This window comes from Mustela nigripes, chromosome 17, assembly GCF_022355385.1.
Source record: "Mustela nigripes isolate SB6536 chromosome 17, MUSNIG.SB6536, whole genome shotgun sequence".
Lineage (NCBI taxonomy): Eukaryota > Metazoa > Chordata > Mammalia > Carnivora > Mustelidae > Mustela > Mustela nigripes.
The window spans coordinates 13,859,054-13,882,849 of NC_081573.1; the positions used below are offsets into that span (position 1 = coordinate 13,859,054).

At 54.9% G+C, this 23,796-nt stretch overlaps 2 protein-coding genes across 12 annotated transcripts in view; both read right to left on the reverse strand.

Annotated features, from left to right (window-relative positions):
* Positions 1-2,258: 2,258 nt before the first annotated feature.
* SHKBP1 (SH3KBP1 binding protein 1) lies at positions 2,259-14,734 on the reverse strand. 5 transcript variants are annotated; one of them, XM_059381299.1, is made up of 18 exons: positions 14,599-14,734; positions 14,340-14,393; positions 14,147-14,192; positions 13,965-14,038; positions 13,600-13,658; positions 13,297-13,377; positions 11,855-12,016; positions 11,672-11,762; positions 11,388-11,578; positions 10,727-10,842; positions 9,872-9,953; positions 9,642-9,758; positions 7,524-7,694; positions 6,416-6,571; positions 5,949-6,045; positions 4,693-4,871; positions 4,290-4,404; positions 3,532-4,132 (listed from the first exon to the last, which is right to left on the reverse strand). In XM_059381299.1, the coding sequence occupies exons 1-18, from the start codon at positions 14,682-14,684 to the stop codon at positions 3,901-3,903; spliced, it is 2,109 nt and encodes a 702-aa protein (XP_059237282.1). In that variant the 5' UTR covers positions 14,685-14,734; the 3' UTR covers positions 3,532-3,900. The 5 variants fall into 5 exon arrangements, with proteins under 5 accessions (XP_059237285.1, XP_059237282.1, XP_059237284.1 ...); XM_059381301.1 differs by having other exon boundaries at positions 3,533-4,132; positions 9,872-9,959; positions 13,297-13,414; positions 14,328-14,393; positions 14,599-14,613; XM_059381298.1 differs by having other exon boundaries at positions 3,537-4,132; positions 9,872-9,959.
* Positions 14,735-15,116: 382 nt separating this feature from the next.
* The window catches only part of SPTBN4 (spectrin beta, non-erythrocytic 4), a 71,381-nt gene continuing 62,701 nt past the window's right edge, over positions 15,117-23,796 (reverse strand). For 5 of the 7 annotated variants that reach the window (XM_059382624.1, XM_059382623.1, XM_059382622.1 and 2 more), the window contains 9 exons: positions 22,523-22,661; positions 22,342-22,426; positions 22,037-22,233; positions 20,532-21,151; positions 19,773-19,842; positions 18,863-19,155; positions 17,539-17,712; positions 17,350-17,392; positions 15,117-16,176 (listed from right to left, as the gene is read on the reverse strand). In XM_059382624.1, coding sequence (XP_059238607.1) covers positions 16,018-16,176; positions 17,350-17,392; positions 17,539-17,712; positions 18,863-19,155; positions 19,773-19,842; positions 20,532-21,151; positions 22,037-22,233; positions 22,342-22,426; positions 22,523-22,661 — 1,780 coding nt within the window. In that variant the 3' untranslated portion in view covers positions 15,117-16,017. The other 2 variants (XM_059382627.1, XM_059382626.1) reach the window with 2 other exon arrangements.

A 23,796-nucleotide genomic window follows, 5' to 3' on the forward strand; every position in this document is an offset into this window, starting at 1 on the left:
GGCCAATCGGAAGGCGGCAGGGGAGGGGCTAAGAGGGACAGGTGCCGGGCGGGGGGAGCTGGGGCCGGGAGTTCTCAGTGCTGGAGGGGAAATCGGGAGTCAGGTGCCGATTCCGGAAGGAGAAGCTGAGGAGTGGAGATGCTGGGACACACACACACCCCTACGGCTGGGAGGGATGCGTAGGCAGTGGGTAGGGTCCCCTAAACTAGACACTCATGCACAGGTCTCATTCCTCACTCAGTTGTGGGAGAATTTAATCTGAATTTGCTTCCTGACTGGGATAAACGCTGGAAGCCCCCAGAAGTGTCCACTTCTCATGCGGGGGCGGGGAATGCTAATCCTACAGTAGGCCCCAATTATGGACCCTCTGAGGCCCCAGGCCCACTCTGTTCCTTCCCAAAGGATTTCCTTTTCTCAAAGCCCTGTGGTTCAAGGGTTCCAGGTCCAAACAAGCAAAAGCTTGTTCCTCAGAAGGCTGTAGCTTCTGTCCCTCATAGGACCCAGGCTCTGCTCCTGACTCACCCCCAGACTTGGCTCCCAGAGAGCTGTTCTTCATACACCTTTTCTCTACCGCTGCCCCGAGAGGTTATTAGACTCTCCCTAACCTGAGCCTTTATAAAGATTCCCAAGAGCGCACCTCCCAACTGACACTCCCTTTGGAAAATTCCAGTCCTCTCCCCTCCTAGGGTCCTCTACGTCCTTCTGGAGCCCCAAGTCACAGGGGGCCTTAGGCCCCACCTGCACTCTCTTTAGGGAGTTCCAGGCTCCATCCTTGCTTACAGCGCCCCCCCCCCCCTACGTGGTAGGTCTCAAGCCCAGCCCCTTCCCTTCATTATAAATTCAGGCCCCCCTCTTTGTCTTCGCAATTACACATCCCACTTTCCTGTCCTAAAGTCACCGCCCCCCACCCCCACCACCTTCAGATCTGGCTCCCCACTTTCCCCCTTCTCCTCTGAGTTTCTGGTCACTGCCCTTCCCACAGCAAATTCGCGCGCAGCCCTATACATAACATCCCAAGCCCCACCCCTTTCATGTCTGCTCCATCTGGGTGTAGGGGGGTGGTCCCAGGCCCCAACCCTCGAGGCAGTTTGAGTCTTAAGATTTCCAGTTCTGGAAACTTAGCTCCGCCCCCAGCGGGTCACAGGCTCCACCCCCACAGGATAGAAGGCCTGGGGCCCAGACCATATAGGGTCCCATTCTAGACTAAGAATATCATCCGATCCAGCTTCATCCTCACCGCCCCCCCCACTCCAACTCCTTCTTCCAGTGGAGGGTGTGCAGGATGAAAGGGCACCCCTCACCCCCCGCATTACAGCGAGGCACCCTGGTTAACTCACACAGCCACACGCACACTGTTACTGCCACCTACAGCAATCCACGCCTCCATCCCACACTGACAGCCAGAATCTGGGCCTACTCGCCATCCAGGGACACGCAGCTCTTTAGAGCAGTAACAGCAACACTCGGGCCCCACTCGCGGGCATCCATGGGCAGTCCTAGCATGATGATGGAGTGCCTGACTGCCCACTGAATTTGTGCTGTGTCCCAGTTTTTGTGAAGCCCCCGCAATCTGGTTAACATGGCCCGGCAGGACAGCGTGTCCTGACAACCCTCCCCCCCCTGCCCTCCTCCTCACCTCCTACCCCGTGGCTGGAGCATTTGCTGGGGGCGCTGCCGAAATTTCTCCCTTCTGCCTGGGAGCCGGGGCATCTTCAATGCTTGTTGCTAGGCAACAGCCTCTGGCTCACCACTACAACTTCCGGGGATGGTGTTGGCTTCCCATCCCCCCTGCCTCTGGATTCCCCCAGGCTCCCAATCCCTCCCTGACAGTGCCAGTATCTCCCAGGGTCGTTTCTATGTCATCTCTTGGATCCTGATCTGCTTTCAACCCTTCAGAATCCCTCAGAGTTCTAGAGCCATGGCATTCTAGAAGCTTCCTTCCATCATGTACTCACACCCAGGGTTTTATCCCTAGTATTAACAGACAAATCTCCTTAGCGTTCCAGATTTTTCGATTCTCTCTCTCTCTCCGTTCTAGAATCACCAGCATTCCAGAAACACAAGTGTTCTGGATTCCCTGGCAAGGAAAAACTATCTCAATATTCTAGATCTCGGAGCATTATAAAACATCCCATCTTCTAGATGCTTGCACATCCTAACATTCTTGACTTCCTAACATACAAACACCTCCCAGGATTCTGAATGTCCCGACATGTAAAAACATTTCCAGAGTCTGAGATTTATTTGCAGGTATTCCAGAACACTCACATTTTAGAGTCACTCATCTCCCAATCATATTTTAGATTCTTTGCCAATCCAGATCCCCCTGCCATTATGGATTTCTCGGAATGCCAACAAATCCTTTAGTGGTCTAGAAAAGCTGACATTCCAGAATGCCCCCAGGCTCTAGATTTTCTAGTACTCCAGATTGCTTTCTGTGTCCTAGAATTGTCAGCATTCCAGAAACTCTGGCATACAAAATAGTCCTACAAGTGTAGATTCATATTATTCTAGAACACTCCCCTATTCTAGAATCATTGACTTCCAGATCCTTTTGCCAAGAAACCTCTACAGACTGCATTCTCTGAAATGAGGGGGAGAACCCTAATGCTGTTCATCCACTAGCATTCTAGAAGATTCCCTTACATTCTGGACCCCTCTCCACTGTTACAGAAACTCTGGCATTCCAGAAACTCTGGAATTCTCAAATTAGCAATATTCTAAAACCCCTTGTCCCGAGTCTGGCCCCCTCTCCTCTTCACTGGCCCAAGGAAAAGAGGCAGAAAACTTTCCTGAGAAGTTGCCATAGGAATAGGTATTATCTGGGGGAAAACCTCAAGGATATTAACTGGAGTGAGTGGAACGGGTCTCACATAACTTCTCTGGTTGGGGCAGGAAAGGGATGAGACTGGGCAGCCAGGGATGTGGGCAAGGTGTTGGCCATGGCTAGGTTTAGGGTACAAATGTTAAGGATGTGGCAATTGTCTAGCCAACATCTGTGTTTCTGTTGACCTGCAGCCATCCATCCCTGCTTGTGGCAACAGTACCCTGATTCACCTTTCAGGAACTCCTCCCGTTGGAGGGGAGGAATGATCTCACCTCCTGGCTTGTGAGAGCACAGGACCCTTGGAACAGTGGAAGTCCTCCATCACACGGGGCATATTGATTGGTTCAGGGGTGGTCATCTGACTACATTTGAGCCAGTAAGAATAGGGCATGTGATTTTTTTTTTTTTTTTTTTTTTTTTTTGCTGATGCTGGAGAGGAAAAAAGTTGCTAAGGAGGTACCTGGAGTCATCTTGGCACTCACAGGGGAAAACCTGACTGAGAATGATGCAGCCAGAGGCAAGCAAAGCCAAAAGATGGAAAGACATTCTGGATGGGTTTTTGAATCCCTGGATCCAACTATGCCTGAAACCAGGGGTAAACCATTATGTTCCCCTTCTTCGCTTAAACCGAAAGATAGCCAGATGTTCTTGAATCTATAGCCAGACATCTGGTTGGTCCCCACATCTCTCCCACCCTTTCCCTGGGGGTCCCCAAACCTTCTAAGAATGTCAGCAAGGTTGGGGTACCTGGGTGGCTCAGTGAGTTAAGCCTCTGCCTTTGGCTGGGATGGAGCGCCGATCAGCAGGGAGCCTGCTTTCCCCGATCTCTCTGCCTGCTGCTCTGCCTACTTGTGATTTCTCTGTCAGCAAGGTGTTGGCAGTGAGAACTTTATTAGGGGAGGGTGGCTTTGGCTCCAGAAAAGGGGGGGCAGTGGGGGCTTAGTAACAGTGACCATTCCAAGGAGGCCCTGGCCCTGAACCCAGGGCTCTGACAGGAAGCAGGGAGGCACCAGAGGCCCCCTGACCCCCCACCCCCAGGATCTGGGTATCCAAAGGCACCATGGTAGCTGTGTTCAGAAGGAAGTTTCATTGAGCTTCACCTTGGGGGGTGCAAGGGGGGCTCCCAGACCCGTGGCGGGCCGAGGGGCTGGTGTTGGTGGCCGGCGGGGCTCTGGCCCAGCCCGCACCAGTTCTTGGCAGCGTTCCACGAAGTTACCTGCCCCACGACGCCGGGCCTCAGCCTGTGGGGGGCTTGGGCTCCCGCGCTGGCCAGACAAGGAGGTGCTGCTGGAGGCCAAGTGAAGACTGGGCGGGCGGGGGTGGGTGGGTGTGATGAGGGTCAGGGTGGGTCATCCTGGGCTGGTGAGGGGTTGCTGCTCACCAGCAACCCCCCTCCCCCTACCCCAGGGCCCTATTGGGACTCCTCCCCCACTGCACAAAGGGGAAGTGGAGTCAGGCCTACCTGGTGACAGAGGTGCGGGGGGAGGGGCTCCGGAGGGAGCTCCTGGAGGCAGACAGGGGCGCCAGCTCACACTGCTCCAGCTGCTGCATCAGCTCTTCCTCCGTCAGGCCACCGGCTGGGGGGCAAGGAAGTGGGTCAGGGGGGCAAGACAAGGATCACTGGGCAAGGGACAAGGGTCATGTGCAAGGGCTGAGGTCAGGACGGGAGAAAAAAGGCAGAGGTCCAGGGGTCAGAAGCTAAGAGGGCGGGGTTGACACCCTGGGGCAAGGTAGGGTTCAAAGGCAGAGGAAAGGGGTCAGAGGCCAAGGGCTTACGGAGGGAGACTGATGAAGGGGGTCGTGGAGAGGGGCTGGAGTGGGGACTAGGGGGTTCTGGGATAGCACTGAGGCGGGGCAGGGAGTACCAGGGGCCTGGCCGAGGCCGTCCATTGCGGTGGTGAGGTCCCACATGGCCAGGCTGCCATTGGCCTGGCCGGTGAGCAGGTAGCGCCGGGGCCGAGAGCCAAGCCGCCGGGAGCCCTCACACTCGAGGACCGTAAAGGCGGTGGTGGGGGAGCCGTCCACGGAGCGCACGGAGCACACCCTGAGATAGAGGGGAGGGGGTCACCCTGCCCGTGGCTAGTCATCTTGTCCTTACATGCTTCCAGGGCTTCAGACCTCACCGTTATGGCCTCAGTTCCTGCCTTTGCAACCACCATCCCAAGGCTCCTTACCCTCCCCCGCCCCCCCACCCCTTGTTCTCTCTCCGGGTGCTGCTGCCTCAGGAGGGATTCTCCCCCACATCTGCTGCTCTCCCCTGGTCCCACTGCAGGGAAGGCCTGAGTCATTCTGGGCACCTCCCTCATCTCCTATCGTTCCCCCCAACCAGTCCCCTCTGCCTCCAGCATCTCTCCCAGGGTCCCCTCCTCCCCTCCTGTCTGACCCAGTTGAGCACTGCCTTCTCAGGCCAGGCACCTGTCCCAGCCTCCTCACTGGGCTTTGTGGCTCCTAGCCAACCTCCAGTCCAGCACCCACCCCCCGCAGTGACCATGGGTCCCCAGTGCCAACCTCCAGTCCAGCAGCCCCCGCAGTGACCATGGGTCCCCAGTGCCAACCTCCAGTCTAGCCCCTGCAGTGGCCACGCTCCAGGCAATCTCTTTCCATTCTTCCACCGGATCGCCCTGCGCCCCCCCTTACAACCTGGCCACTGCTCCAGCCCCAGGACCACGCTGCACCCCACTGGATGTCCTATTTGGTCACTTCTAGCCTTGAGAACCTCAGGACTCTCTCCTCAAGAAAAGCCTCACAGACCCCCCTCCCAGGTTAGGGTGAGCACCCCGTCAGGGCTCCTACAGCAGCCTGCAGCCCGCACCCCACCCCCTGGCCCAGACACCGGCACCTGTGCCCCCTGCCCCCACACCAGGCCCTGATCACCCTGAGCCACCTGCCTGACATCCAGCACAGGCTCCTGGGGTTTCTCCTGCGTCACTGCCACCCTTATGTGTCACCCCTTTGCTTCCTCCAGCCCCCGAACCCAGGCCAGGCCTTGGGCTCCCTCCTAGCCCTTGCTCCTTCAGGGGTCCCTCGGCTAGGACCCCGCTTTTGGCCTCCATGCCCCAGCTGTTATCTTGCCTTCTCCTCTGACCACTCCCTGCACCCCGTTTGATGGGATGGTCCTCACCTCTGCCCAGTGGACGAAAGACGCACAAAGAGCTGGCTGGCATTTGGCACCACCTTCTGAATGAATACCTGCTGGTCATCCCGCTCGCCATAGGGGCCTGTGCCAGGATGATGGGGGGCAGGGGAGTTAGGCCCAGCAGGGGTCCCTGGGATTCCAGACTCCCAGGTTCTGCCTCCTTCCCTGTGGATGAGACCCTCCCAGGACCCTAGGTCCCCATTCATAGGTTTCTGGAATTGGGTGATTTCACAGAGGGCCGGGGGTTAGCAACAGTCAGTGAAGTTCAGGGATGCAGGGTCAGGGAGCCCAGGTCAGGGGGCAGTCAGAGGACACAATGGGATAACAGAATTCAACGGGGTTGGGGGTGGTGGGAAGAGAATGGAGGTCCACCAGGCTGGGGAAGGGGCCAATGGCAGCCAGTGGGGGTCAGGCAGGGCGCATGGGGCCAGGGGCCAGTGGCTGGTAGGCACCAATGTCATTGCCAGCGCTGCAGCCACCATGCCCATCGGCCGACTCCAGTGCCAAGATCTTGAAGGAAGCGAGCGGGGTGGAGCCAGGCTGGGTGGAAATCATGCCCCGGAAGCGAGTCACGGACCACGTGCGCACATGGTTGTTGTCAGCACAGACTGGGGAGCAAGGGGGTGGGCACAGGTCAGGCCAGCTATGGCATCCCCACCACCCCATACTCTCGAGCCCCAGGAGGACCCCCATGAAGGTGTCCTGATGCGGGCCCCTATGAATTCCTCCCCTTTAGAGAATGCCCCAGAACACGGAATGGTTAAAAATCCTCTTGGCTCTGCCTCCAGAATCATTCCAGAGCAATCTCACCTAACCCCATCACTGTCCCCACCCTGGTCCTGTCCATCATCACTTCCTCCTCCCTGGACTCCCTGCTCCTGTCCTGCCCCCATGGTCTGTCCCCACACGCAGCCAGAGGGACCCTGTGAACACATGGCCCTCCTCTGCTCACAGCATTCCTTCCAGAGACTCCTTCCCAATAAGGGTCAAGGACAAAGTCCTGCGTGGCTCTGTCGCCCTCACCACTCCAGGCACAGGGGCTCCCTGCTCCCCACTCAGATCCATCCATCACCCTCCCAGCTCAGAGCCTTTGCAATGCCTGTTCCCTCTGCTGGAACGGCTGTCCCCATCAAGCTGCTCTGCCCACTCCTTTGTTTCAGCTCCAAACTCCTTCCTCAGTGACCCCACTATACTCTAGCCATGCACACAGCTCTGATTTTTTATTCTTGGTCTTCATCACTGCTTGTTGGTGGTTTCTATTCTGATGTATTTATCATTTGCCACCCCCAGCAGAACATGAGCTCCCCAGGGATAGGGATTTGGCCTGTCTTGTCCTTCACTATATCCCCGGTGCCTGGCCCATGACAGGTGCTCCATCAATGTTTGCGGACTTGGTGAGTTACTCGCTCTCGCCTGGATGGGTCCCTTTATAGGATTCTCCCACTTCTGCAATTACCGTTCCAGGTTAAAATTCTCTCTGTCACTCCCTGGTTTCACACTCCCTTCTGGGCCACCATCCTGCAGGGAGATGGGCAGTGGGGACAGCCCGGCGAGGCCCACCTGAGATGAGGTGCTTCTCCGAGAGCATGATCTTGGTGACGGGGCTTCGGTGCACAGTGAATGTCTGGAAAAGCTGGGGCCCTGAGCCCACGGTTTCAGGGTGCTGGACGATGACCCGCACACCCCCAGAGCTGGTGCCATAGGCAATCTCAATCCAGTTCCCACTGTCACCTGGGGAGGGGCCAAGGACGAAGAGAGGGACCAATCAGAGAGAGAGAGAGAAGCAGAGACAGAAAACAAGAGAGAGACAGAGACAGAGCTCATAGAGAAAAATAGAGAAACAGGGAGGCAAAGGTAACCAAGAAAATGGATCTCGGAGAGGGCTATAATGACCGACAGACACAGAGAGAGATGGGGTTACAGAGCAAAAGACTGAAAAGCAGAGACATATAAGCAGACGGACAGTAAGACAAGAGAATGCAACTGGGTGTCTGAGGGACTGCCCACCTTCACCACCTTCCAGAGGGGAATGATTATTTTGCAACGGTTGGAGACTTAATGGACCATCTTAAGGAATGTGGGTAGGTAAAACGTGGTTTTGTATTTTGTGCAGCAGCTCAAAACCTTGGATTAGGATCGTGCACAGTCACACAGATGGACATTAAGCCTAAGGCAGGGTGGGCAAAAAAAGGAAGGGGACAAGTGACATATACACCCAGGCTCATTTCTGCGATTTCAAAGCCTGCTGACAACACCCATCTTGTAAGGACACAAACAAATGAAGAGAGAAATGACAGTATGGTGGCACGCGGCATGGTGGGGGCTGGGGAAGAAAGGAATAAATACATGAAATGAGCAAGGGGTCCTCCGTGGAGGAAAGGGGATGACAGTGGGAAGTTAGGTGTGTTACTCTTTTACTGCTGCTGGGGAAAAAAATGAACCGTGAGCCTTACCTCACACCATACATAAAAGGTAATGGTAAAGGCAGCAGAAACCTGTGTATAAAAAGTTAAAAACAGCCTGCTTCCCCCTCTCTCTGCCTGCCTCTCCACCCATTTGTGATCTCTGTCAAATAAATAAATAAAATCTTAAAAAAGTTAAAACTGGGGACGTCTGGATGGCTCAGATGGCTAAGCCTCTGCCTTTAGCTCAGGTCATGACCTCAGGGTCCTGGGATTGAGCCCCACATTGGGCTCTCTGCTCAGCAGGGAGCCTGCTTCCCTGTCTGTCTCTGCTGGCCTCTCTGCCTACTTGTGATCTCTCTCACTCTGTCAAATAAATTAAAAAAATCTTAAAAAAAAAAAAAAAAAGCTAAAACTGCAAAGCCTCTAGGAGAAAGTAGAGGGGAAAACCTTCAAATCCTGGGAACAGGCAATAACACAAGATCCAGAAAGAAATCCCAATAAAAAAAAAAAAAAAAAGAAGAAGAAAGAAAGAAAAAATAAATTTTTGCCATTATGCTAGGTGAAAAAAGCCAGATTATTATGGTCCCGTGTCCTGTGTACATGAAATGTCCAGAATCAGCCAATCCACAGAAGCAGAAAATAAATTAGGTCTCTGGGGGCTGTCAGGAGGGAGAACAGGGTATGACAGCTAACGAGTTCAGGGTTCATTTTTCGGGTGATAAAAATCCTGCTCAGGAATGACACGGTAGTGATGTGTGCACACCAGTGTGAATCTCCGAAAAATCACTGAAGTGCACACTTTAAAATGGGGAATGCTCCACTAGGTGAATCACAGCTCCAAAACAAACAAACAAACAAACAAAAAGGAACCTATTGCTCTGGATTTGAAGTCAAGAAACCACAACAAAAAACTGCCCGAGTGAAAGAACTAGAAAATGTGCACCTTCTTTGTTTTATGAGCGCACAGGTGTCATGCCCTAAATGCAGAGGTGAAAAAAAACCCAAAGGTGAACTACTAGTGGCCAGTTCTGCCCCCAGTTGGAGGGGTCTGCCATGGTGCAGCACCTGGAAGAGTGCTTTCACACAAGTGGTGCTCAGTGAGTGTTTGGTGAATGACTAAACAAGAGTTGAATCTCCCTCCCCGCATCGCCCCACCTCCCCCCACCCCCGGCCCTGCCCCCAGTCAAATCTCACTGGTTCAAGCTACATAAGTGGTGGGGAGCAAGCTGGGGGCAGGGGTTGATGGCAGAGCAGGGAGCCCATCAGAGCTTACTGGTTTTGGGGGTGAGGTAGACGCTGAGGGCTGTGACTCCATCCTCTGCTGGGTCCCGGTAGAGCTCACTGACAAGGAGATCATTGTCCTTCATGCGCAGGGGAAACTTCTGCACATCTGGGTTGGGCAGGGAGGGTTGGATGGGGTTGTTCAAGCCACCTAGGCTTTCCCCTCCTTTTCCGCTTCCCCAGGAAGGTTCTGGGGCATGAGGGGGGCTGGCTGCTGCTTACCCACGTAGTAGATGGAGCCGTTGTCACAGCCCAGGAGAAGGAAGGAACCCGCTGCGTCATAGCTGGTGATGGGTTGTACCTCCTGGACCTGGCGCAGGCAGGACTGACTGTGGCTGGGGGCCGGGCACAGCACCCCTCAGGGCATCCACCCCCCAACTCCAGAACACTCCCAGGGTTTCTAGGCCTGCCTCTCTCCAGCCTTACCTGCTCCAGGCCTATCTCCATCTGTGTCTCTCCATCTCTAGAAATCTCTGAGGCCTCTGTCTCTTAGCCTCTCTTTGACTCTGTCTTTCTGGCTTTTTTTAGTCCCCTCTGTCTATCTCTCTGCATCCCTTCACCATACCACACCGCCCCTCCCTCTGTCTACCCTTCCCGCTCTCTGTCCCCTCTTTCCCACTTCCTCTACTTCTATTTGTCTGTTTCCTTCTATCTCTGTCTGTCCCTCCCAAACACACTGGACGGGAGAAAGCCACACTGGAGATGTATTTTTCTTTCCATTTAGACAGGGTTTGCGAGGATGCAGAGGGAATGACAGACATTTGCACGTCTCCCTCTGGGTTTCTGCCTCCTACAGCGTCTCCACTCACCCGCTCCCCTGTTCAGTGCCTGGAGAATCCACTCTCCTCCTTTGCAAATCCATCATCTTTCCTGTCAGCTTGGCAGCCCCTCTTCCAGAAGGTCTCCCTGATCTGACATCCCTTAGGCCTTTCTCCTGCCAGCACTCCCACCAGGATCTGGCCCACCACTGGGTTCTCTGTCTCTTTCCAGGGGGGCAGAGCAGAAAGGCACCCCTCCCTGGGTCTGTATGGTTTGGACACCTGGGAAAGAGGCAGCCAGGCCAGCCAGCACCCTGACCTGCCAGTGCTTGGTGACAGCATTCCACACCCCGATGCGCCCCGTGTGGCTTGTGGCAATGAGCTGGTTCCCAACGAAGAATAAGGCCTCCACGGGCACCCCCAGATGGAAGACGCCTGCAGAGGGCAAGGAGCACTTAGCCAGGACCCCACCTCATGAGGAAGAAGGGAGGGGGCAGGAAGAATTCCAAGGCCCTGAGGCTTCAGCTGGGCGGTGGAATCTTTACAGAAGATTCCAGGAGGAATTACAGAGGATTATACAAGCCAGATTCTTGATGGGGCCTGGAATTCTAACATGGTGGAGATTTTCAACAAGGCAAATAGAGATTTTTTTTTTTTTTCCCAAATAGAGATTTCTAATGGGAATACTGATTCTAACAGGCCCTGGGATTCTATAGGCATGGAGATCTAACAGGGCAGGGAATTCTGACAGAGGGGAGGATTGTATGTGAGTGGATTTTTCTACAAGCTGAGGCATTCTAACAGGATACAGAATTCTAAAGGGTAGGAACATCTTAATAATGCAAAGAATCTTTATGGGTGTGAGAACCATATGCGGTGGGTTGTTTGAATGGGCCACAGGGTTCCAGTGGGATAGAGAATTCTAAGAGACCAGAGGTCTCTAGAGGGCAGGAGGTTCTGGAAAAGTCCTGGTATCCTACCTATCTCGGAGCCACCACCTTCGGCCTGTAGAGCCCACAGCAGGATCTCGCTGCCTGTGGCCGCTGCCACCATCTTGTCATGCTCACCCAAAGCCCCACCAAGCACCCGAGCCGTGAGTGCCAGCCGCTCAATGGGCCAGTCCAGGCGTGGACTGGAAAACACCAGCTGCCAGCCAGAGGCTTCCTTGAGCCTGGGGGATGGGGGGATATCATCAATGGTCACCATGACCCCTCCCCCACAATCCACAGGGCTGGAGCCTTGGGCCACCACCCTCCCAGAGCACCTGTAGCAGACAAGGAACTGGGTGTAAGCCACAGCGATCCAGTTGTGATGCCCACACACCAGGCGCACCATCCCCGGCTCCTCCGGAAGCCCTTGAGGGGGTGGGAAGAACGGGGATCAGGACAGGGTCAGGGTCGCAGGGGTCCCACTAGCTGCCCCAGCCTCCCAGGGGACTGCAAAGTACCCGAAGGGGAGGGCGGGGCTCTCTCATCCAGCATGCGGCCCAGCAGCCCGGCATTGCCCAGGTTGGGGGGCATGGTGTTGCTGCGTCGAACGGGGGCTGGGCGTCCCCCTGACTGCTGGGGCCCCACTAGGCTGTGCCGGTTCCGCCGCTTCACTGGGAACACTATGGCAGGGACAAGAGCAGAGTGACAATAATGGTAACAATAGTACTAATGGCCACATCGTGAGCACTTAAAATATGCCAGATACTGAATTCCCCCCAGGTAGGGCAGAGTCTCCTGGGGAAAAGATTTTAGGTGGTATGGGGACACTGCATTCAATGACACTGAATCACACAGCAAGTTACTCCCTCTTGGGTTCCTTTGAGCCCATCACAAAGGATGAATCAGTTTGGTGCTGCCCTCACAGGCTGCCTTTTCAGTGTTTGCTAATCTGTTTTAACAAACCGAAGGATAGAGCGCCTGGGTGGCTCAGCCAGTTAAGCAGCTGCCTTTGGCTCAGGTCATAATCCCAGGGTCCTGGGATCGAGTCCCACATAAAGCTCCTGTCTGCCCCTCCCCCTGCTTGTGCTTGTTCTCTCTCTCATTTGCTCCTTCTGTCAAATAGATAAAATCTTAAAAAAAAAAAAAAAAGAAATGGAAGCCTATCTTCTTGGCAGGCAACAGCATCATAACACTGGTATTTGGGGGGGGGGGTTCATTTTCACGTTTACTTATTCATGGTATAAAGGCAGTGATATAAAACTCCTATGTAAAATGGCTCTTGTGCCAGGCACTGTGGTTGGCTCAGTTGGGAGGGCATGGGACTCTTGATCTCAGGTTTGTGAGTCTGAGCCCCACGTGGGGCATAAAGATTACTTAAATCAATAAATAAACTTTAAACAATTACTTTTTAAAAACAATGCAGTAAAACTAAGTTTAAAAAACAAAAGCAGAGATCTTCGCATTTGGCAAACTTCATGAAGGTCTGTATTGACTGAGGTTAGGGAAATAGTCATAAATCAAACTTCCCCATTTTGTTCCTTCTACTCATCAGCAAAGCCTAGTGGACTGCAGTTCTGATAACCACTGGGGCATATTTTCTATGCCCAGTGGGGCAATCGATCCAAGGTCCCATGGTGATTATAGCCAATAACTCCCCTTTTCTCCCTTCCATGCAAAAGACCCCAGTCCTTCCTAAGCTTCCCCACAGGGAAATCAAACCTGGACTGAAACCCCCTTCAGATTTAAGGCATACTTCTGAGCCTCCATGGGGCTAGCTGGACCACTGCCTCACTGGAAAGGCTGTTTCCTACTTCCTTTCCATCAGTCTGGCCTGTGATATAGGACTACAATTCCCATAGAGTGTCAGGGCTCCCAGCACAGGTCCCCAAGGGCTGCGACCTTATGGGAAATGTAGTCTTTAGTCCACCCTCCTTCCCCTCCATCCTTTAGTTGTGCCCACCTGGTGGAGGCAGGTAACCATTGAAGAGTACGCTTCCACAAGAAGACCGGTCCAACTCCTCCCGCAGTTGCAGGCGGCGAACTGAGGCAGAATAACTCAAACTGGGACTTGGAGAGTCCTAAAGCAGATCCTATCCTCTTCACCTAACTCATTCTCCACCACTCCCCCTGAGACCCAGGACCAATTCCAGTGCTCTCAGCTCTAACCCAAACTTCCTTCCTTCAGGAGAGTGGGGAGAGGGAGCATCAGAAGAGCTGGGGCTCGTTTTCTGTGCAATGAAGATCTAATGTGGTCCCCACTTACCCAGCGGAGTGAGCCCATAGAACTGGGCTTCGTGGAGGAGGCTGGAACCGTGGACACCCCTGGGTAGCAGAATTGACTAAGAGTCAGAGTCTGGGGAGTGGGAATGGGTAGTGAATTCTGAGCGGGAAGTTTTCAAAACTGCCTAGAGAATCCCAAGAGGTAGCAAATTTTGACTGGATCAAGAATCTAAGCCGTGATGATATATATGGGCAATGAAAATGGGTGTGTGTGTGTGTGTGTGTGTGTGTGTTTGGGGTAAATTCTAAGGACGCGATTTAAATAGGATGGAAGAGCTTAAGTGAACATTCTGAGGGGAAGAAGGTGAAGACGGGAAGACGGTGGGGTCCTTTTATGCCCATGCAAACCTGGGGTCCAACTCTTTGGTGCGCAGGAAGTTGAGGATGGGGGCGAAGACGGTGGGGTCCCTGTCGATGAAGATCTGCGGGAAGGGAGGCAGAGGATGGATGGGGCAAAGAGCGCGACCGAGCGGGTGTCCTGTCCCTCCTCCTAGCCCCGCTGCCCCGTTTCAGGTCTATGCCCTACTCACGGCTCCGGTCTCATCTTTCAGTGTTGAGATGCGTCCGCTCAGAAGACTGCATGGAGAGGACACAGAGGAGGTGTCACGGGCCACGGTGTGTGTGTCGGGGGGCGGTGGGGAGGGTGAGTGGGGGAATTAGGGTTCCCCATACTGTTTCTTCCCGACCCCCCACAGCCCGCCCCAAACTCACTCTCCCGATCACCTGGAGAAGAAGGAGTCTGGGATCCAGGTGAGAGTCTGACGAGAGGTACTGAATCTAAGCGGGGGAAAGTAAGCAGACGCGAGGGAGGAAGGGTAAGGAATGCGGCTCCTAACCCCAGGGCGTCAGTCCAGGCACTCGCGCCTTCAGAAAGAGGCGGAGCAATCCCTGATGGACAAGGATTCCCCCCGGGAGAGGCGGGTACTCCCATTCCGCTCTCCGCTCCCGGGGTGGGGGGGTCTCAGGAATCTCCTACACTCACCTCTTGCCTCCCACGTTCAGATGAATCACCTCCCCAGGAGGCCCCCGACCTGGGACCCCTTCGGCTGCAGGAGCGGTGGCTGCCATGGCCCCCCGGCGAGCCGGCTGGCCTGCACCCGCTTCCGGGTCTGTACTCGGGCCCCGCCCTCACCGCCTGCTCATTGGCCTGGAAACTCCGGAGCCGCCGGCGATTGGACAAAGAGCTCACCCGTCGCAGTTAATTTCTCCGCCTCCTTAAAGGGACTCGCCTTTCCTGTGCTGGACGGGACGTACCGCAAGGCCCCTTTGGGGAAGTTTAGCTACAAGGGTTAGCGAAACATTCCGCTATCCTTCTGGTTCTCATTTTAAGAATAGAATCTAGGTGTTTCGTCGGGGACTTGTGTTTAGATCCCTAAATGAGTACACACGAAGAGGATATCTAAATGTTCTCTGCAGTCAGTCTTTCCCTGCTCCGCCCCCTCCACTCCACCCCACACATCCTCCCAGACGCCGCCCATGAAACGCGAACAAACCCGCATAGACCGTCAAAGCCAAAGGATTTATTATAGGTACATACAGTGTGCGCCTGCCACACCGCCCCACACCCCCGGGCCCCAGCGGCTCCTCCAGGCGGCCATGGGGGCTGCCCACAACCCGGTTCCCCCACTCCCCAGGGAGGTGCTCCTGCCAGAAGCATGCGGGGGGGCGGGGGGGCTTCCCCTCGCCCCTCCCCTCACAAAGTGGCCTTTACAGTGGAGGGGGGAGGCGAGAGGGAGACGGTTTTGAGCTTTGACGCCCCTCCCATTAAAAGCCTTCGCGGATGCGGGGCGGAGGAGGAGAAGGTTGACGTTTTGCAAAAATAAACTAAGTCAGGAATTAACCGCATGGCTCTGAGACGGCGGAGTGCAGGGGCCAAGACCCCTTCACTCTCCCTACCCAGACAGAGATCAAGGCAGCATTGGAAGTGAGGTAAAGGCGGGGAAGAGGCGTCCCCTCCCCACCCCCTAGCACCCTGGATGGTCCAGGGGACCTCACCAGCGGCCCCGTGCCCATCCCTAGGGCGGAGGGTGGGGGCAGGAATTATGGCCCCTACCACCCCAGCTTCTTGGGGCAGGATCCAAAGATCCGGGCAGGGGGCTTGGCTCAACTGGCCCCTTTACCCGCCCCCCCCAACTCAGTTATTGCATAAAAATAATGAAGCCCCAGCACCTGGGGTGGGGTGGTGAGCAGGAAGGGGCCGAGATATGGCTATAGGGGCAGCAATCCCCCCACCACTTCCTGGAGTGCAGAAGTCCCCTCCTTTCCAGTGCCCATCTTGGCGCGTCTGTCCGCAGTGTCGGTAGAACTAGGGGCTCCCGCCCCTGCGGAAGAGAAAGTGTCTTTGTGCCCACAGTGCTGGAGAGAAGGGGCGGGGATTGTGTCAGGCCCAGGGGCTGGGAAGTCACTTCCGGCGCCCGCTGGCCCTGCGCTCCCCTGCCTCTCGCTTAGGATTGCCCTCGTCTGTGGAGGACGTGGTGGGTAGTGTCTGTCCCCAGCGGGCGATCTCAGCGTGTTCTCCCACGGAAGCGGCCACAGCTTCCAGCCAGCCGTTCATCTCCTCCTAGAGAGAGAAATAGGGCACAGAGTCCGGACTTGGGAAGAAGGGAGACTAAGTAATAGATGGGCCTGGAATGGGACCGCCCTCTGAACATAAGTTTTCCAATCTTACATTGGTTAATCATAATAATGCAAACAGTTACATAGCCCTTAATATGTGCCACGCTCTGTTCTAAGTGCTTCTGTGGATTGATTCACTTAATCTTAAGCAATAGGATTATATTCCCACTATAGAGATAAACAACAAAAAACCAGTAACATCAGCAGACATTTCCAGAGCACTGATGTTCACCAGGCCACAGAAGTGGCTCTGTATGTATCAGCTTACTTACTTCTCACAAGAACCCTAGAATGGAAAACTATTTTTAAAAATAAGAAGGCATGGAGAGAATACAGGCCTACTCCAGAGCTTCTTGTAAGGATGAATAACAAGCATTATTATTTTCAACGTCTCTTTAAACCATCGCCATTCCTGTTCCTCCTCCCCTGACCTTACTCCTTAGCCCCAGTCCCAAGGTTCATTCTCAGCCAATTCCTCCCCTCCCACAGGTCAGCTGGGGTCCAGCCTTGTGCAGTCCCCACGTGGGTCCCTGTCCTGGTTCCCTTCCCCTAGTTTACCCTGCATATTACCAGGGAGATCTTTCTTATACATCACTGTAAACTTCATCACTCCCTCCCCAACCTTGCTCAAAATTCTGCCATGGCTCCCCAGTGCCCTTAGGACAAACTCCAACCTCCTCCAAATGGCCCACAATGCTCTGTGAGATCCAGCCCCTGGGAACCTTCCTAGGATCCTTCTTTGAACCCTTCACCAGCACAGTTAATGCTTTGCATTTCAGCACCTCTGGTTCTCTGCCCTTGGCAGTTCTCTCTGCTTGTACCATCCCTTTTCAGCTAACTCCCACCTCTTATCTGTCTGATGTCCTCTCAGAGGCTGAGACAAGGAGGTAGGACTTTGTTCTGGGGCCTCCAGGCAGCCTTCCCATTCCTTGTCCCCCCTCCTCCCTATATAGGTTAAGAACTTCCTCTGGGTTCTCACTCCCAGTGGGCTTTCCAGTCACAGCCTGGTGACTCTGGTTTGTGTTTCTGGCTCACAGCTCCATTGCTCTGGGCCAGGAACGAGTTAACCAGGTAGTTCTTGAGGTCCGGATATGGGAGAGAAAGGACCAGATCTCACCTCATCTTTAGCCTGGAGCAAAAACTCGCTGCCATCCTGGGTCCTGTAGGAGGGGACAAGAGGACTTGGGGCATCTGGGGCAGGGGCCCAGCCCACCCATCCACCAGCTAGCCTCCAGGGGAGCAGGGTATTGCTGGGAGGGGGAAGTTGGGCCTCGGATCCCTCCCTCCTGCCCATTGGGGGGCTCACTGGAGCTTGAAGACGTGCTTCTTTTTCTTGTAGTCACTAGCCACCTCGCTGGTGGCCCTGTGCAGGCTGAGCAGTGGCTCCCCGCCGTGTGTGCCCCCAGACGCCGGGCCCTTGGCGTCCTTGTAGAAGCCCAGCTCCCCCTTGCTGAGCACGCAGTACAGGCTCACCCACGACCTGGGGCGACGATATGGGGCTCAAGGCAGAGTCACAGCACTCTGCCTGGGAACTCTTCATTAACACACTTCATGGCTGAAAAGGCCTGACCCTTCCTTCCTCTGGGCTTTTGTCTTAGTCGGGCCCTATGTCTGGGGTATATTCCTATGTCTGTTCCTGAGCTGAGGGGAGAATCTAAGACTCCTGGTTCCAAGCCTGCTGGGGTAGTCCTTCCATACCCCCACCCCACACACCCCCATGCTGAAATTTCCCGGAGACAAGACTAGCTATCTTCTCCATAAGCCTTTGCTCAGGCATGTTCCTTGCCACTCCTCCCTGCCACCATGGAATCCCCTGAAACATCTACTGGTCCAGTGCCTGGAATGAGGAATTCCTGTCTCACCGTTCAGCCAAGGCCTCAGCGGAGGAGGGAGTCTCTCTAGAGTGAAATACACCGAAGGTGCCTCTTTATGACCACCTTGGCCTTGCCGCAAGGAAGAAAGACTGCCTCATGGCAAAATTTCAACCTGTTCCTTCCATTTCACTATATCTAGGCCTCCATCTTCTTGTTGGTCAGCGCTTCGCATTTTGGCTGCACCTCTCCCCAGATTCTGCCTCCTAATTAAAAGGCTTGGACAACCATGAGCTGGGCTCTCTTTGGACATCTACATGTGTCCCCAACCTCAGACCTCAGACCTCGGGCTCTGCCCCTTTTCAAACCTCTTCTGCCCACTCCAACAATTTGAAATTTCGAGGGTGGCCCCACCCCATTCATTGGTTGGATGACCTCTCCAGGCTCCACCTCACAAGCCATTGGAACTATGTAGACTGGACCCCACAATCCAACTTTCTCTAATTTCTAGTTAACTCCTGAATTTATTGCTATGAGTTTGGATTGCAGCTTATTTGCACTCGGAACATTTTCTTCCGATCCGGATCCCACCTACGCTCCACCCCCTCGCCCACTGGACACTCTTCTAGGTCCCGCGCCTCCAATTTATAGATTTGAGTGCTTGATATTAACCCCACCCCCTTCAGGTCCCTCCTACTCCCACCACCCGACGGATTCCCTGACGTTTAGTACCACCCCCCTCCTCAAGGCCCCATCTAGTCACTTATTGGATACGCTGAGCTTGGGACCCGCCTTCCGAAACCCCGCCCACACGCTCACCGGTTGGACGACTTGCGGTTAGCGTCGAGCTCGCGCTTGCGCAGCAGGAAGCCCTCGTGCTGCACTGTGTGAGTGGGCGGTGGCGGAGGCGCGGGGGCGGAGCCGCCCTGGGCCGGGGCGGAGCGCGAGCGCCGGCTTCCCCCGCCCTCACCACCCTCTCTGGGCCGCGGCCGCCGTCGCGGCTTGGGCCGGTCGCGCGCCCGCGGCCGGTCCGGCCGAGGTGTCCGCTCGGGCGGCTCAAGCCCGTTGGGCAGGCGGCCTGGGGGAAGCTCGCGAGGCTGAGGCAGCGACGGCTGTGTGAAGGGAGGGGGAAGAGGGGTGCTGTCCATAGGGGGGCTGTTGGGGCCATCTCTCCGGGGGATTCATGGGTCTGGGGGTCCCATCTGTCTTGGAGGCGAGTATGGGAGGACCTCAGGGCTGGAGTCTTAACTTTTAGGGGGCCCCCCCGGTGTTGGGAGTGAGACTGTCAGGACTCCTAGGTTTGGAATCGCTCTCAAGGTTGGGGAGGAAAGCACTAGATCTACGGAAGTGGGGGTGCAGGGAGGTTGGTATCCCAGCTGTCTGTAGGAGGAATCTGGGACGTGTGTGTGTGTGTGTGTGTGTGTGTGTGTGTCTGTCTGTCTGTCTGTGACGATATCTGAGACCCCAGGACAGATGTGGGAAGAGTGTGCAGTCTGTGTGTAGAGGGGGGTAGGAGTCTCCTTAGGCTGCTGGCCTTCTCTTTCTAAAGGAGAAATTTTCAGATTGTGGGAGGCATCTGGGGGATCTCCCCATCACCCCCTGAGAATCTCTGCAGGACTCAGATTTGGGGAAAGCAGGTCTAGGCACTGGTGCTTCTGGGTCCTGATGCCTGCTCAGTGGGTGGAGAGGGTTCCCCATTCCCCACCCCCCATCCTGAGGCTCAACTTACCCCAACAGGGAGCGCTGGGCCTGCTTCTTTCTCCTGCAGCTGCTCCACAATGTCAGCTAGGGTGGCCTTCCTGGGAGGGGGAGGCCAAAAGACCCAATGGAACTGGGATGCCCTCTCCCAGGGACCAACCTGCTTGGCTGGAGGCACCTGAGATGCAAGGCCCCTGGTCGCTTGGGCAAGCTGCTTTTCTGAGATGCTTGCCTTATACACCATAGATAATTGGGCCATGACTGGCAACTGCTCATGATACACAAAATTAAAAAGAAGTCAAGAAGTCATTGTCTCCAAAACATATCTGACCAAATGCCTCTTTCTGGGGACACAGCCAGTTGGCTCAATCCCCTCCTCACACTGGTTAACCCTGAGGTCTAAAAGGCCTGGGTTCCAGTCCTGCTTCACCCAAACTGAGTGATTTGGCCTTTCTGAGGCTTCACAGAATGCAGATGACAGTAGCTCCCTGTTGAGATAGACTGCAATAAAGGCTCTTATCTCTGCTCAGGGAGAAGATGGTCCCACCTCTAGCCCAGTACAGAAACTGAGGTGCAGAGAGAACAAAATTCCTGCCCAGGCCACCTAGCTGTGAGACAAGGGGCACCTCTCCTAACCCCTTTCAGCCCCAGCTTACCCCTCTGCAAAACCCATACCACGACAGTATCTGAAGCAGTTTGGAGCCTCATAAGCCCTCTCCATTGGGCCTGCAAGGCTCCAGGTACTCTGCATCCCCTTTCCCTCAATCCCCGGGGCATACGGGGGCCTCACCCCTTGGCCAGCTCTCCTCTGGTTGGCATCTCTTGCTCGCTGGACTCCTGCCTCTCCAACCGCCTCTCTCGCCGCTCACGCCGCCGCTCCATCTGCTCGTAGCGGCCCAGGGTGAGGCTGTGTGCCGCCTCGTGCTCCGCAGACTCCTGCCGCTCTGGCCTTCGCCTCCGCGCAGCCTCCTCGGATTGATCCGCCGTGTCCTGTCGCTCCGGTCGCCGCCTCCTGGGCAGCTCCTCAGCGCAATCAGCTGACTCCTGGCGCTCTGGCCGCAGCCGGACCTGCTCTGCCACCGGTAGGGGCCCCGGGGTCTCCGCCACATCCTCTGGTACCGACGGCGGGGCCGGGGGCTCCACCCTCCCCGGGATTTCCGGCAGCCGGTCGATGCGCGGCTGGAGGCGCTCAGGCTTGAGCTCCTGGCGCACGTACCCCACGCGGGTCCGCACCTCCGCCGACAGTGTGTCCGAGGCCCGGCGAGCCAGGGGCTCCAAGCCCCTCTCGTAACCCCCTGGCCGCAGGAGGGGGGCTGCTTTGGCCGCCAGTTCCGTGGGGTCTCCAAAGAACTTGCGCCCCAGCAGGGGGGTGGGGGGCTGCTTGCTCTGTTCCGCCTTGAGTTTCTCTATCTGGGAACAGAGGGCCAGGGTCAGGTGGGGTGCATGTGTGTGTGTCCGTCCGTCCAGGGTCAGGTGTGTGTGTGTGTGTGTGTGTGTGTGTGTGTGTGTGTGTGTTGAGGGGGGGTGGTCTGGGAAGACCGCTGTGGGTTGTCTGCCTTCCTGCACAGTTCAGTAGTTTCTATTACTAAAAAAGCAAGGTTGTCCGAGCCTGAGCCCATGCTTTTTCCCTGCCGGAAACTTAATTCCTATTTTCCTTGGCATATAGTGTTCTTTTAAGAATTGCCTAAATCCGGGGTGCCTGGGTGACTCAGTGGGTTAAGGCCTCTGCCTTCTTCTCAGGTCATGATTTCAGGGTCCTGTGATCGAGCCCCTCATTGGGTTCTCTCCTGGAGAGCCTGCTTCCTCCTCCTCCTCCTCCTCCTCCTCTCTCTCTCTCTGCTTCTCTGCCTATTGTGATCTGTCTGTCAAATACAGGAACACTGCTTCTCCCTTTCCCACTCCCCTCCCCCTGCTTGTGTTCCCTCTTTTGCTGTGTCTGTGTCAAATAAATAAAATCTTTAAAAAAAAAATCACCTAAGCCTAAATCATCACTTTTTCTAGGTGCCTATCTGACTCTATCACCTCCTTCCTGAATGTCCCCCCAACCCAGGACCTCCTCTCATTCTTCAAGTCTCAGATCAGAGCTTCCCAAACCAAGACAAATGCTTCTGGGCTCCCACAGCCCCCTGTGTTTCCCCCATCCCAGCCCTGGGCTGTCACTGGTGACAAGGGTGTTCCTCCTTCCCCCACTGGACCGGGAGCCCAGTAAGGATCTGTCTCAGCCTCAACACAGTGCCGAGTCACACATAGAAGGATGGGTGTGGGGGTGGCTGGGGCAGGATCTGGGGTGCTGACCGTGGTCAGGCGCCGCAGGGAGCTGAACCTTTCTTCCCAGGCGGCAGCCGCTTTGCGGAAGGCCTCGTGTCTCCGGATAAGCTGTTCCACCTCATCCACACTGCTGCCCAGCTCCCGGCTCTGCAGGATTGGCTCTTGGGCCGTCAGCCAGGCATCAGCCACCACAGCCTCCTGGGCAAATTGGTGCACTTCCAGCACTGAGGGGAGACATCGGGGTAAGAGTGATGGGGACCCTTCACAGGGCGCTAGCTGTCTTCTCTCGCCCTCCACACCCTCTGGCTTTCTGTGTCCGGGTCCCCACTCACTCTGCTGCAGCCATTCCCAATGGCGGTCCCACTTGTCTGACACCTCTTCCTTCCTGGTTCCCAGCTTGTCCAGCTGTGCCTGGATCTGTGAGTGGCGCAAGGGTAGGAAAGGTGTCAAGGGGGGGCTCCCACTGCAATGGGCAGGGAGGGCAGAGGGGGACCCCCCAGCACCCCTGCCCACCTCATCAGCCATGGCACTCTTGTTGAGCAGCAGAGAGCGCCCGAGCTCCTGGCAGGCCGTCAGCTCGGGCACCCGGGCCTCCAGCTCCGTCTTCAGGCCCTGGTGGTAGTTCATGAGCACCTCCACTGAAGACACATCCCTGTGGTGGTGGTGGTGGTGGTGGTCGGGGGCCAGGAATCTGAGTCTCAGGTAGCGCCCCCGGCCACCATGACAGATGCAACTTCCGGGGAGCCCAATTCCCTGAGCGTCTTGGGACAGGACACCCACCTTCTCGGACCAGGTTCTCAGGGATTCCAACTTTTGCTGAGGTGCTAGAATGTCACACTTTGATGATTCTAACCTTAGACTTCAAGGTCCATTTTTGTTCTCATTTTTTTGAAGCTATGCCTCTGAAGACCAGTCAGTGATCTGAGCATTCCATGTCTGTGCTAACCAAACACTAGGTCACCCCTAGACACGGATAAGCAACCCAGCCCTGGAAGTGTGGCTGGTCTGAACTGAGATGTGTGAGATGTGTGGAAATGTAGAGCACACACCGTATTTTGAGGACTGTAAAATATCTCAATACTTTTATGTTTTTTTAAATATTTTTAAATATTTAATATTTAATATTTTTAAGCTCTACCCGCAGCGTGAGGCTTGAACTCATGACCCCAAGATCAAGAGTTGAGTCACATGCTCTACCAACTGAGCCAGGCAGGCACCTCTCAATAATTTGAATTTTGACTATATGTTGAAGTGATCATATTTGGGGCTTACGTGGTTAAATAAAATGAATTGCTAAAATTAATTTTTTGCTTGCTTCTTTGTACCCTTTTTTTGATGTGGTTACAAGAAAATCTTAAATTCTCTATGTGGCTTACATTTGTGGCTTGTGTTATATAACCACTGGACTGTTCTTAGCTCTCATATGTCCGAAACAAATCCGAAATTCCTGAAGGTTCCACCAGTCAGCAAATATAGCTTTATAAGACTTACTATGTCCAAACAACTTCTTCTTCTTCTTCTTCTTTTTTTTTTTTTTTGATTCAAACTTATTTCTGAAGGTCCCGCATTATAAGATGCCTACCTAAGACTTGGTATGTCTAGAATGATCTCTCTGATTCTCTCCTATTTCCTCAAAATGCCCTCCCCTGAAATTCTCCAGCTCAGTAAATTCACCCATCATTCATCCATAACTCGTCTTTTCTTTTTTCTCTCAGCCCCTGAAGCTAATCCATCAGTCACACTGTATATTTATAACGTGAAAGTACCCTGTGAAATGATGTGAAACC

Excerpts from the sequence above, each read along its gene's own strand:
- SHKBP1 (XM_059381298.1), bottom strand. The coding sequence starts at position 14,684 with ATGGCAGCCACCGCTCCTGCAGCCGAAGGGGTCCCAGGTCGGGGGCCT. Across the intron at positions 11,763-11,854 it reads AGCCCCGCCCTCCCCTTCGG|GGCTTCCGGAGGAGCCGGGG; the intron begins GTACTTTGCAGT and ends CACCCCCTCAAG. Across the intron at positions 9,759-9,871 it reads CGGCTCCATCTACTACGTGG|ATGTGCAGAAGTTTCCCCTG; the intron begins GTAAGCAGCAGC and ends TGCCCAACCCAG.